The 13,289-nt window shown below is 41.7% G+C and overlaps 1 protein-coding gene across 4 annotated transcripts in view; it reads left to right on the forward strand.

Moving 5' to 3' along the window:
• Positions 1-13,289, forward strand: part of ptprz1b (protein tyrosine phosphatase receptor type Z1b) — a 39,810-nt gene that overhangs the window by 20,933 nt on the left and 5,588 nt on the right. For 3 of the 4 annotated variants that reach the window (XM_058078703.1, XM_058078701.1, XM_058078704.1), the window contains exons 3-17: positions 5,208-5,387; positions 6,746-6,897; positions 6,964-7,059; positions 7,140-7,206; positions 7,335-7,492; positions 8,248-8,395; positions 9,133-9,317; positions 9,667-9,793; positions 9,871-9,911; positions 9,984-10,439; positions 10,513-10,699; positions 10,942-11,142; positions 11,922-12,066; positions 12,135-12,226; positions 12,317-12,402. In XM_058078703.1, the coding sequence (XP_057934686.1) occupies positions 5,208-5,387; positions 6,746-6,897; positions 6,964-7,059; positions 7,140-7,206; positions 7,335-7,492; positions 8,248-8,395; positions 9,133-9,317; positions 9,667-9,793; positions 9,871-9,911; positions 9,984-10,439; positions 10,513-10,699; positions 10,942-11,142; positions 11,922-12,066; positions 12,135-12,226; positions 12,317-12,402 (2,321 nt within the window). The remainder of the gene's footprint in view (positions 1-5,207; positions 5,388-6,745; positions 6,898-6,963; positions 7,060-7,139; positions 7,207-7,334; positions 7,493-8,247; positions 8,396-9,132; positions 9,318-9,666; positions 9,794-9,870; positions 9,912-9,983; positions 10,440-10,512; positions 10,700-10,941; positions 11,143-11,921; positions 12,067-12,134; positions 12,227-12,316; positions 12,403-13,289) is intronic. The other variant, XM_058078705.1, reaches the window with a different exon arrangement.

The raw sequence follows: 13,289 nt of genomic DNA on the forward strand, positions 1-13,289 counted from the left end.
AGCATTGAAGATGGGTCGTGGCTGGGTCTTCCAACACGACAACGACCCGAAGCACACAGCCAGGAAAACCAAGGAGTGGCTCCGTAAGAAGCATATCAAGGTTCTAGCATGGCCCAGCCAGTCTCCAGACCTGAACCCAATCGAAAATCTTTGGAGGGAGCTCAAACTCCGTGTTTCTCAGCGACAGTCCAGAAACCTGACTGATCTAGAGAAGATCTGTGTGGAGGAGTGGGCCAAGATCCCTCCTGCAGTGTGTGCAAACCTGGTGAAAAACTACAGGAAACGTTTGACCTCTGTAATAGCAAACAAAGGCTACTGTACCAAATATTAACATTCATTTTCTCAGGTGTTCAAATACTTATTTGCAGCTGTATCACACAAATAAATTGTTAAAAAATCATGCATTGTGATTTCTGGATTTTTCTTTTTAGTTTATCTCTCTCACAGTGGACATGCACCTACGATGAAAATTTCAGATCCCTCCATGATTTCTAAGTGGGAGAAATAGCAAAATAGCAGGGTGTTCAAATACTTATTTTCTTCACTGTATATTGGTTTGCCTGTTTACCTTTTTGAAGACCCTACACACAAACTAGCTAAATGATTTTGATGAAACTAAGGGCAGGGATGCAGCACAGGCAAAACAAGCAGCAATCCAATTTGGGTCAGATCTGTTTAACGTAGTGAAAACAGTTTTTCGCCCCACTACAGTACATTGGTGTGGGAGTACTGATGCAATGTGATGTACTGACCTCAGACCAGCGTTCGCAGCTGGAGACTGCAGTGCTCCACTTTGGACTGTTAATTTGTTACTAAATGCAAGCTGCCAGAACTGTTTGAAAGCCGTTCACACGCCATGATGCTCTTTCCATTTGATTGGCCACAGTGCAACCCCCCCAGTTGTGTTAAATGCTAAATAATTATTTTAGGTTGTTCACAGACAGGCCAAATGCTGTGTATGCCTGCTTGTTATTGAGCTGTAAAGTTTCTTTCCTGGGTTGGCTCTTTTTTAGCTATGCATTATGCCAGCACCTCCTTCTGTTGCAGTTAAGGGCTTCCCTGTCTTGTCTTCATTTTAGACTCCACCTTGAATTTTGAGTTTAGCCCGCTAGCTGTTTTCGATAGCGTGTTCTCTTTGTGTCTCTGTTCCTGTCTGTTTGTCTGCACGCACATGTTCACAACTCTGTGCTGCTCTCCCAGTCACCAAATACTTCGGGCCGGCCTTTCTTCTGCTCCAGTTGTTATGTATTCTTGTGAGGGTGCTCCCAAAGCCTTGTTGCAGACATGAGGTAATGATGGCGAGGTGTGTATCTGCATGCGGCTGTTCTCAAAGTCGTACACGCAGAGTTCCTTGTGTTATTCCTATGCTTTTTTTTTGTCTTTCACCTGCTGATGCACGCTGGAAGGTTTGATCCTTCTTTTGTACAAGTTGAAATAGAACAAGACTGCAAACATCCACCAAGGCTTAAGCATTTGTCACCTGCAAAATCACGTCAGTACTGTAGGAATTAAACATACTGCACATGCTTTAGAGTAGTCAGTGTACAGCTTGTATAGCAGTATAGATTGACCATCCTCTGAAAATGACTCATCACACAGTCATTATTGTCTACATAGCTGTTAGCATGAATTGATTATTTGACAGTCAGATGAAACTAGAACTTGCGCTGTGATGAGATGAGATGAGAATCTGTGACCAGACAGTGACCAGTGACCAGTGAGAGGATGCCCGGGGGGGTATGGTGGCCAGGAGAGAGAGGGTGAGGACAGTGACGAGAGAAGAAGTGTCAGTCGTGAAACTTAAGCTTTATGACAGCACTTTAGGCTGCATATAATTTTCCTAGATTTTTGTTTGTGTGTTTATATAACACTATGTTATGCTAAACACACATTTTCGTATTACTCCAATGTATGGAGGTTACTTTGGTGATGTGCCGAACCATCCGAGTTTATTTTACTAAAAGAACTAAGGAGCCAGAGAGGGGCTGATGTCATTGCAGCGCCCCAGTGAATGTGTTGCTCAGACACAATACATTATGGGAAGATAGTTTTTTTTTTTCATTTTAAACTCATATTGGTGAATGTGTGTATATTTCTCAGGTATGGTTTTGAGTGTTAAGTTGCTGTGTGATGACTTTAGTGTTTTTTTTTAAAATATGACATTGTCAGTCCGACTGTTATATAAAATGGTCTGTAGCTTCAATGGGTTAACAAGCGTTTTATGAATGCACTGATAACTCGTGATTGGCTCCTGCCAATGGAAGAGCTACTGTTTCCTCACTGTCTCACGAGAGACAGATACATGCTTTTGCAAGTGAGCTATAGTGTTGCTGAAGTGTAAGACTCTTTGGCCAAATAATCTTAGAGTTTTGAGAACGTAATTTTAGTTTCAAGAAATGGAAACCAATGGAGAAAAACTAACAAGAGAAAAGTAATTGTATTTTTCTCTTCGAGTCTAAGGTCAAATAAGCAGTGAATCACTTCTAAATCAATCTCTCATTTAATATTTATGGCGACAGTATGTACAATCTTATCCCAGTTATTCTTTTTGTCCTCTTGGGATTTTGACATATCTTCACGTCTAGACAAGAAGCCGACATATCAAATGAGGAGAAACACCCCCTATAGATTCCTCCTGCATGTTTTATGAGCAATCATCTCATCTGGCTGATGTGACAGTCACATTGTGGATGAGTGGGCGTGTGGTGCTTAGAGCTAGGCTCACTTTTTCATGTTAATCACGGTGTGCCTACTGTACTATATGTATGTCTGCCCTTTTATTCATTGTCATGAATAAAAATGCCTTTGTGTAGACAAGCACACAGCACAACAATATCTTGACAGCACATGTACACTCAACCTAAAATAATGGCAGTTTGGTTAATAGGAGCAAGGTGAGGTCATGTGACCGATGGTTCAACCAATAGAATGCAATTGCTTGAAGGCTTGCATCTAAAAATATTACAGTGGAATTTGCCCTTTCCCGAGTATTAGCTTCTGTTTCACCTGTGTTACATGAATGTGAAATTAACAATGAAAGAAAAATGACAGAACATCAATTAACATGATAATTCATATGATTCTTTAAGTTTTGAGGCCTAAAAGTCTCATTTTACTCTGACAAAAGGTTGTGCACCCTCAAAACTGAATACCCTGATGCCAAGTTATTTAAATGTGGCCATGACGAATTCAAATGTGAATCCCGCAAGCATGAAAAAGAGGTTAAACTGCTTGCGATAATTCACATTCAGAGAACTTCCACCGTGGGTTGAACTGCACAAGCAGCGACTTACTGGTTTTTAATATTTGATAAGTATTGGGCTATTTTTGCCAACAGTGAGGCAAACAGGAGCAGACAGACCACCCCATCCCCCCCCCACACAAAAAAAGTTGAGACCTACATTATTCAACTAGATAATCTTGCATGTATTTTCGAATGGTTCCCTCGCTCTGCAGGGCAGAACCTATTCACAGAGGGTGAAATTAGCACTTTGCAGTGTTCGTGTGCATCGTCCAAGGGAGCCTAATTGGTTAAAGCGTGGGCAGGAGGAGAGAGAGAGACGGTGCATTCTACTATTAGGCATGAAAACACTTCTGGATATATTTGGGTGTGCACACCTTCTATTTCCTCATCATAAACTCATTTTATTTCACAATTACCATAGGCAAAATGTAAGTATATAATATTTTGGAAACAATCTGGCAATAAAATTATGCATTCATTCATTCATTTTCTACCGCTTATCCTCATAAGGGTCGCAGGGGTGCTGGGGCCTATCCCAGCTGTCTTCGGGCAAGAGGCGGGGTACACCCTGGACTGGTGGCCAGCCAATCACAGGGCACATATAGACAAACAATCATTCACACTCACATTCATACCTATGGACAATTTGGAGTCGCCAATTAACCTAGCATGTTTTTGGAATGTGGGAGGAAGCCGGAGTACCCGGAGAAAACCCATACATGCATGGGGAGAACATGCAAACTCCACACAGAGATGGCTGAGGGTGGAATTATACTTGGGTCTCGTAGCTGTGAGGCATGCATGCTCACCACTCACCCGCCGTGCAGCCGCAATAAAATGATACTTTTTCAATTTCTAGATAGACAGCATTGAAACATGCCATACAGACCAATATGGGTGCATATTGACCTATTATGGCTTTGTCAAATCAACATTCCTATTGATTTTACATTCCTGTTGAGCAACAGCTGGCAGGAACGGTTTGAACTACTTCCCAGTCCTATACCACACCAGTATCCCTGCGAACATTTCTTATAAAAGTCAGGGCTATTTAATGCAAGGGGCTTATTCAGTCACTTTGAAAAGATACATTTTGGTCATTCTAATTGAGACTGCACACTGACTTCATGATAACATACACCACACATGTAGACACACATTAAACAACATGGTTAACATACGTAGAGCAGTCATTTAGTTTGCAGACAGTCCTAAGCCCTGCATAACCCATGCTGTTCTGATGCAAGTTTTCCAAGATGTTACTTTACCTCCCACACCACCGTTTCTATTAGCGCTGACTGACAGTACAGTGGTGCTATGTGAATTTTCAATGTGGGTTGCGTTGTCCAAAAATTCCTTTGGAATATTAAGATGCGTTTCTCCAATTTGCTACAAAACGGAAATATATTTATGCACTGAAAGGTTAAACTCTTTGTTTATTTTCTCTTCAGTTGTGAATGGCAGATGGCTTGGTGTTTTATTTAGAGTGTTTGATATGTAGCCATGAATACATTTGCACACAAATGCACCCACATACTCAATTCAATTCCACATTTTACAAGCCAGATAATTAGTAAAGTGATTTGTTGCAAGTAAATGTCTTGGTTGTATTCATACGTGTTTGGCTGCAAATTTGCTTGTTCTCATGCTGTTCGTTCTTCTGCATTATTCATGGATAAAGCACACACACAGCTCCAGCAACAAAGAGAAGTCATACTGTGCACTTCAAAATAAATACGTTTATTTATCCATACTTGCCGAACATCAATGCATGTCTACAGAGAATAAAAAGCCTGGTATCATGAATAAACAATATTTGTGCCCACGCACATCTTAAGCATGGATACAATGCGACTCGAGGCCAAGTCAGCCACCCTCAACACTGACCCTTTATATTTGTGTGCTGGATTATTTAGGATTTATGATTACATCATGACTGATGCTTTTAAAAATATGTTTGCAGGTGTCCTGAACCAGCGTAACTGGGGTAAGAAGTACCCATCCTGTAACAGCGCCAAGCAGTCTCCCGTGGACATCGACGAGACCTTCACTCAGGTGCGGCTGCAGTACCAGAAACTACAACTAGAGGGCTGGGACAGATTTACAGCAGAGTCCACCACCATCCACAACAACGGGAAAACAGGTTTGTTAACACTCTTGCCCGAATTGACCTGCATATAAGCCACCTTTGTAAATCATGTTTTCGGTGCAGTAAAATCATAATTAATGAATAATATATAACAGTGGTTTAATTATCTCAAACCCATTACCATAACTATCGAAATATGAGACTTGTTCTTGGAGCGTGTCTCTCTGTTTCAGCTCCCTGGGATGTGGAAAAATGCAGTTTTATATTCAGATTATAGGGCTGCACGGCAGACGAGTGGTTAGCGTGCAGACCTCACAGCTAGTTCGATTCCACCCCCGGCCATCTCTGTGTGGAGTTTACATGTTCTCTCCGGGTTTTCTCCGGGTACTCCGGTTTCCTCCCACATTCCAAAAACATGCTAGGTTAATTGGCCACTCCAAATTGTCCATAGGTATGAATGTGAGAGTGAATGGTTGTTTGTCTATATGTGCCCTGTGATTGGCTGGCAACCAGTCCAGGGTGTACCCCGCCTCTCGCCCGAAGACAGCTGGGATAGGCTCCAGCACCCCTTGTGAGGATAAGCGGTAGAAAATGAATGACTGAATATTCAGGTTAATGTGGTAATTATTTGACGTTTGCCAAATTATGTAGCCGGTTTTAGGCTGGAGGAGGCATAGCGCGTTTATTTAAATACTGTAAATAAGAAGTAATGACAATTTCATGCATTTAAAATCAATAGCAATGAATCTGATATCATTCTGCTGCAATAAAACACAACAACTTAATCCTTGGATGAGGTAAGAAGCTTAACTTTCCAGATGCAACAAAGAGAAAACCTTCGCCACGGAAGTTAACGAAGGAAAGGAGCCGTGAGGATTTAAAGGAACAGAGACAGTGGAAGCCATTGAAGGAGAGGCAGCCAGAGGCACAACACTACAGAGCAATCATGTGGCAAAGTAACAGACGATCAATGTCAAGAGCCAAAAGAAAAGAGAAAAAGAGAATTTGTGCTCATGAAAAAAGAGATGGCGAGGGGAACGTGTAACGGGTGATGTCTTGCCTGATAGCCAGATGAATACTGTCAAGGACGTGTATCTTATCTATATGTTTAAAAGGACTCAAATGAATCTTTTTTCCCTCTCTTTTGAGTCAGGTGGGAAATTGGATATCAGGGCAGGTAGTAATGCAGAGCTGGCATGATATAATGAGGAATAATACATGAGCTGTATAGTCTCACTTCACTCTATTTCATATCCTGTCATAATCAATCCTGGACTTGGCAGTTGTAATATAATCAGGTTCAGTACAAAATTGTATGATGCAGTGCAGTAATACCATATTGTTATATAAATACCTGGATATCATTAGATTGTACAGGCGAGTACACTTAAAAGTACATACATGTGTTTTAGTGGCCATCACTGTGGACGGAAACTTCTTTGTCAGTGGAGGAGGGCTGAGCTCCAGGTTCCGTGTTGATACCATCACCTTCCACTGGGGGCGCTGCAATACTACTTTGGAAGGGTCTGAGCACAGCTTGAATGGGATGAAATACCCACTTGAGGTACAAAAAATAAAAAATGAAAAAAATCATTTTTTATATATGCTGAACTCAACTTTCTTATTTCAGATGCAAATCTACAGTTATGATGCAGATGACTTCCAAAGTTTTGATGAAGCCATCCGGGAGGGAGGGAGGGTCGCTGCATTAGCTGTGCTGTTTGAGGTAAAAACGGCATGTTGATGTCTGCCACGGCTACTAAATGAAATAAGTAAATTAATAGACACTCTTGTTCCCGTCTGCAGATCAGCTTGGATGACAATGACAACCTCGGCCCTGTCGTCGATGCTGTCAACACTGTTAGTCGGTTTGGTGAGTCGCCCCCCTCCAAAAATGTATTCTCTCTCTTTTTCATCCCTCACAAAAAATTCTTCTTTAATAGGCTCTCACAGGTTGAAAAATGACAAGTGCGGTTCCAATTCTTACTTTTGTGGGTGCAGGCAAGAGCGGCTCAATGGAGGCCTTCACCTTGAAGTCTTTGCTGCCAAATAACACAGATAAATACTACATCTACAATGGCTCGCTGACTTCTCCTCCCTGCACGGAGACGGTAGAATGGGTGGTCTTCAAACAGGCCGTGGCCATATCGGAAACACAGGTCAGTAGTTTTTTTTCCATGTTGCACTTACCAGCCACAACATTAAATATATAATTTCATTTTGCATTGTGAGTGTGAATGTATCGGAATTATTAAAAAAAAAAAAATACAATAAATAATACAAATGACAAAATAATTTGTAAAAGTTTATGCCAAGTATATTAATTATACCATTTTTGTATTAATTAAGGCATTATTTATTACACACCCTGTATTTATTTAAAACTGAACCAGGTTTCTGTTATTTATTTCTGTTATTGAAAATACTACAAACTGGATTATCTTTTTTTTTATTATACATCTTTATACTTTTTCTTTTACTACAAAAAATGTGTAACTGGTACAAATTGAGCACATTAAGTGAAGAAGTGATAATTAACAGCTGTGACACAGAGAAAGGGTCAGATTCAATACCATCTTCGTCTTCCTACTTTTTTTCATACATTTAGAATTGTGTACCTGTAAACATATCATATATAATATATCCTTGTAACAAATCCATTACCGTTACACTGTAGAAAGACTGCAGCCATTGCAGTGGTGGTGTATATATTGTACAAGCATACGTGTCTGCATGATGAAAATGAGAGTGACAAGGCATGACATGGGCACATAGGAGCCAACTAAAAATAGAGCAGTGCTCTCTATTCGCCTGGCACTAACACGAGCCTCTTACACCGTTTATTTTGGCACCAGTATCAAAACCAAAGCGCCACATATTTGTTTTTTTGATGATCACCCTGATCCCAATGCAGTTGGAGGTGTTCTGTGAGGTGATGACCATGGAGCAGGCGGGATACGTGATGCTGACGGATTACCTGCAGAACAACTTCAGGGAGCAGCAGCAGTTCATGGGACAGGTGTTTGCCTCGTACACTGGAGTGGAGGACGTACCCACGCCAAGTACGTCTTCATACACGCCAACCAGTGATAACGTTCATTGTCAGTACACTAAACCTTTTTGAATAATGGAGTTCTCCAAGGTCAACCTCAGTCACAGTCATCAATCGATATCATTTCACCATCTATCTGCAGGAATTCAAATACAGAGTATGTTGCCAGGGAGCTTGACTTTTTAGCCCCTCAATTTATTCTGCTGCTCTTTTAGAAATTGAAATAAAGTATTCATTATTTTGAAAAACGGGCCTTTTAGCTTGTATCACATTTATATATATACTTATATGTTTTTATATGTTTTTTTGCATCTTGACATTTCCGGCTGTACGGCAGACGAGTGGTTAGCACGCAGGCCGCACAGCTAGCAGACCCGAGTTCAATTCCACTCTCGGTCATCTCTGTGTGGAGTTTGCATGTTCTCCCCGTGCATGCATGGTTTTCTCCGGGTACTCCGGTTTCCTCCCACTTTCCAAAAACATGCTAGGTTAATTGGCGACTCCAAATTGTCCATAGGTATGAATGTGAGTGTGAATGGTTGTTTGTCTATATGTGCCCTGTGATTGGCTGGCGACCAGTCTAGGGTGTACCTGGTTTCTCGCCCAAAGACAGCGGGGATAGGCTCCATCACCCCCGCAACCCTCGTAAGGATAAGCAGTAGAAAATGAATGAATTTTTTTTGCATCTTCCAAGCAAAATGTAAAATTTAGTTAGTTAGTTAGTTAGTTAATTAATATTTATTCCAGCCTGCAGTTCACCGCCAGAAAATGTCCAAGCTGACGCTCAGAACGAGACGACCATCGTAGTGACATGGGAGCGCCCTCGCTTTGTTTACGACACCACCATCGACTGGTACACCGTCACCTATGAGAGGCTGCAGGGCCGAAACCAGAAGAAGCAGGAGTACAGGACCGACGGGGATCAGGACGTGGTATGAAACATCCCAGTACACCGTAAATTCTTCAAATAACGCCTCCATTCAGTCAACTGCCAAGTCTCCTATAGTCTCCTGGTGCATGAGCTTCAAAATCAAATAAGTCCCAGGATCATTAAATGAGTGGTCAGCATTCAGCAGGGTTATTAGTTGATTTGAAAGTTACACTTACACTGTAATGTTCACAGTGAACTCATTACCAGCATTAATCCCGGCAGGGTAGTTTGCTTACAACTGTTGCTGCTGTGTTATGCAATATTTTGTTCATAAATAACCATGTGTTCAATGAAAGCACTTTCTCATGCACTTCACATAATTTAAATATACTGTATGTGTGGATTTACAGGGAGCCATCATCCCCAGTTTGCTGGCCAACAGCAGCTATGTGGTTCAGGTGGTGGCCGTTTGCACCAATGGCCTAAGAGGAAGATGGAGTGACCAGATTATAGTGGACATGCCGTTAGAGGACCCTGGTACACGCATACACACACACAAAAGGAGATCATTTCAATTCACTAAAGACCAGAGTATTTTTCTATGTGTTTTCTAGACAGTGATTCGTTTCCTGATGTTTCTAAAGGCAGCAAAGAGGTAGGACTCTTTTCCCACACACATTTAAATATTATGATTCTTATATAATAATCGATATCCCACCCACACAAGGTGTCACCTAATGTCAGATGGCAGAAGCCAGAGAATCCCAATCCTCTGGATTTAACCCCAGATCACAGTCCAGTGGAGGAGATCCCAGCAGAGCAGACCAGAGTTTACCAGAATCAACCCACACACTACCCTCGGCCCCAAACGACCCAGATTGTGCCCAGATTGTCCACCCCAAAGCCTCCTCCTGAGACGTCCATACAGAAAACACGACTCAACCCCAATGTAAAAAAGAAACCGAGCAAGCCCAAAGGTGGTGATATGAACAAAAACCAGATCGATGAGGAGCGGAGGACTCGAACACAAAGGATATTTACTCATGGCGGTTTGGATGGGAACAGTGCAATCTGGGTGACTGGTATCACCGAGCAGCCGGGCTTCCTGTTTCCTGTCTCCCAGCCCAACACTCTGCCTACGGTCCGCCGTCAAATCACGGAGGAGGCGTCTCTGACACATCAGGTAGTGAAAAATAATTGAATATGTTGCATTTTCTGCGTGTATTAAATCAAGCTGCTCATGTTTGGGATTGCAGTCACGAGAGCTCAGTCCAACAGATTCAATTGAAAGTGAAAGTGGCCTCCCTTCTTCACAGTCGGACCTCTACTCCTCCACTGGGGAGGACATCCAAGTCACAGATGTCTTCTATGAAGACTTAGCCAACGGCTCTTCACCCCAAATCACCACCTCCTCTTCGGAAAGATCCACTGCCGCTCTGCCAGGTTGGATTTGGTGATCTGATTTGTCCCTTTTATCACCATCTTCACTTGATAGTGACAAGTATTTATATTTATATGTATTCAAATGTGTAACATCAGATTCATAGTGTATAAGAAAAGGAAAAATATGAGAAGAAAATAATGAAAAAATAATAAACAAATCAAGTTTTGACACTACAATAATTGTTCAATGAATACATTCCTGTCATTTACAAATGAACGGGAATATTATTTTATTCTTACAGGAGGTGTGGTGGCCAAAGGGACAAACGAGTCCTCTGTAAACACGCCACCAGAAACGAGCACCGCCTCAGCCTCGACCTCGTTCTGGGTCACATCGAGGACGGCGACTGCAAGCAACACCCTCGCCGATACTGTCTACAAGTCATTCACCTCCTCATCCCTCCTTAGAGTGCTCATGCATACCACCCAGCCAATGTTTAATGGTAAGCCCTAAGGATCACTGAGGACCACCTCTCTCATCATGACTTTATTTGTCTTCGGCTGACTACATTATGGGTTTAGTTGTGTGAATCCAGTGGGGTTGATAAGCTGCTATTAGAGGAGGTCCTCAGTTTATGTGTGAGTTCCGTTCATACGAGGCAAAGGCTTATTTGGAGGAGGAAGTTTCAATAATGCTTAGTTATCACTCTCTAGTTCATAGGAGCAGATCCTGTCACATGTTCAAGGATATCATTTTTATGCTTAATGATGGCAGTCCACCTTTCCGACCAAAGATACAGCCAATGTTATTCAACATTTCTCCAATTTCGAAAGCATTTTTAAAAGAATAAAAGAATAAAAGTGATGTATTTCCTCAGTGAAGGGATGAATGTATGTACATATATATGTATTCTAAACTAGTTCTCTTTTTCGTACAGTAACAATGTATGTGAGTGTGTTGTATAAACATTGTTTATAACACCACCCCGCCCCCCCGTATTGTAGTATTTTATCAATGATAATACCAAAAGGGCCACTTAAGTAAATTTAAGTTAACCTAATTTCATTTCTCCTTATGGCGTTTCTGTGGCTCAATGGCACCCCCTGGTGGTTGTTTTTTAACTACCACAGTGAAAGAAGCATTGACTTAATCAGACTAAATTGCCGTTTCCCCAACATGTCAGTTCAGTCCCAATCCTTTGAGCTCATTTCTATCTACAAATGTTCTTCTTCTCCTCACTTTTAAGACGGTGTATAACACCATCTCTTTTTTTTCTGTCAGAGGGAAGGAACAGCAGTCACGAATCTCACGTCGGGTTAGTCGGAGGTGTGGAGAGGGAGAAGAGGACCATCATTCCTCTGGCTGTTGTGTCCACTCTCACTATTCTGTGTTTACTGCTGCTGATTGGAATACTTGTCTACTGGAGGTACACACAAACACACAAAGTTGACATCACATCGACTATAAACTTTTTTTTACTTGCATTTGGCATAGAAACTGTTTCCAGACTGCTAACTTCTACCCAGATGACAGCGCAACACCGAAAGTCATATCCGCTCCATCCACACCGCTGCTGCTTGCCACAGGTACATAGCGCACCTAAACGTTACGGCATCTTAGTCAGAACATACATTTATTAACATTTTAAGTGTCAATTGACTTCTACTGTGTGCCAGATGGACACGAGCCACTGACGGTGAAGCAGTTTGTGAAGAATGTCATGGAGCTCCACAGCACCAACACCTTCTCCAAGGAGTTTGAGGTATGTGTTCCTTAAAGTAGTCAAGTTGGAAAACAGTGTGTTTTTTGGTTGATATTACAGCAGGGGTGTCCAAACTTTTTCCACCGAAAAATACAGGGGTCACTTGAATACATTTTGATTTGGTTAATATATGCTAAGCCAGGGGTGCTCATTAAGTCGATCGCGATCTACCGGTCAATCGCGGAGGTGGTACTGGTCGATCGCTGGTCGATCGCGGCGTGACATTAAAAAAATATCATCCTAGCATCAATGCCGTCACTTGATTGATATACAGGGCAGCCATTCAGATGACAACTGAATGTTGCCCTTCGGGTGACCAATCAAATCAAACGACGTCTCTAAGTGCAGCAGAACTTACGATGTCAGCCTATCATCCATCCCCGTTACTTGATTGACATACAGGACAACCAGTCAGATGACAACTGAATTTTGACCTTTAGGTCACCGCTCATGCGTAAACAGCGATGCAAAGTGCTAAGCTAGTCGGCGAATTGCGTCAGATTTCAAGCCCTCGCTAAAGTTTATGGTCACTAAAATGAGTGAAGTAGCTGGACCAAGTAAAAAGGCAAAAACATATCACTTCCATACGGAATGGGAGGTGGACTTTTTTTTTCCACAATGTCTTTTTCGAAGTGCGTTTGCCTCATATGCCATTCTACCATCGCAGTACCAAAGAAGGGAAATGTGGAGTAATGTGGTAATGAGGTAATTACAAAAAATGTTAATTGTTAATTATGTGTGTTTTGCAATATTGGCTTATTTGGTTATGTAAGGTACATCAACATACATTGTACGTACAAATAATCCTCAATACATTTGAAAATAAATAGATGTTTTGCATTTTTGTAGTGGGTAGATCATCTTGACTCGGTCATTTTAAAAGTAGC

Source organism: Doryrhamphus excisus, chromosome 7, assembly GCF_030265055.1.
Source record: "Doryrhamphus excisus isolate RoL2022-K1 chromosome 7, RoL_Dexc_1.0, whole genome shotgun sequence".
NCBI classification, from domain to species: domain Eukaryota; kingdom Metazoa; phylum Chordata; class Actinopteri; order Syngnathiformes; family Syngnathidae; genus Doryrhamphus; species Doryrhamphus excisus.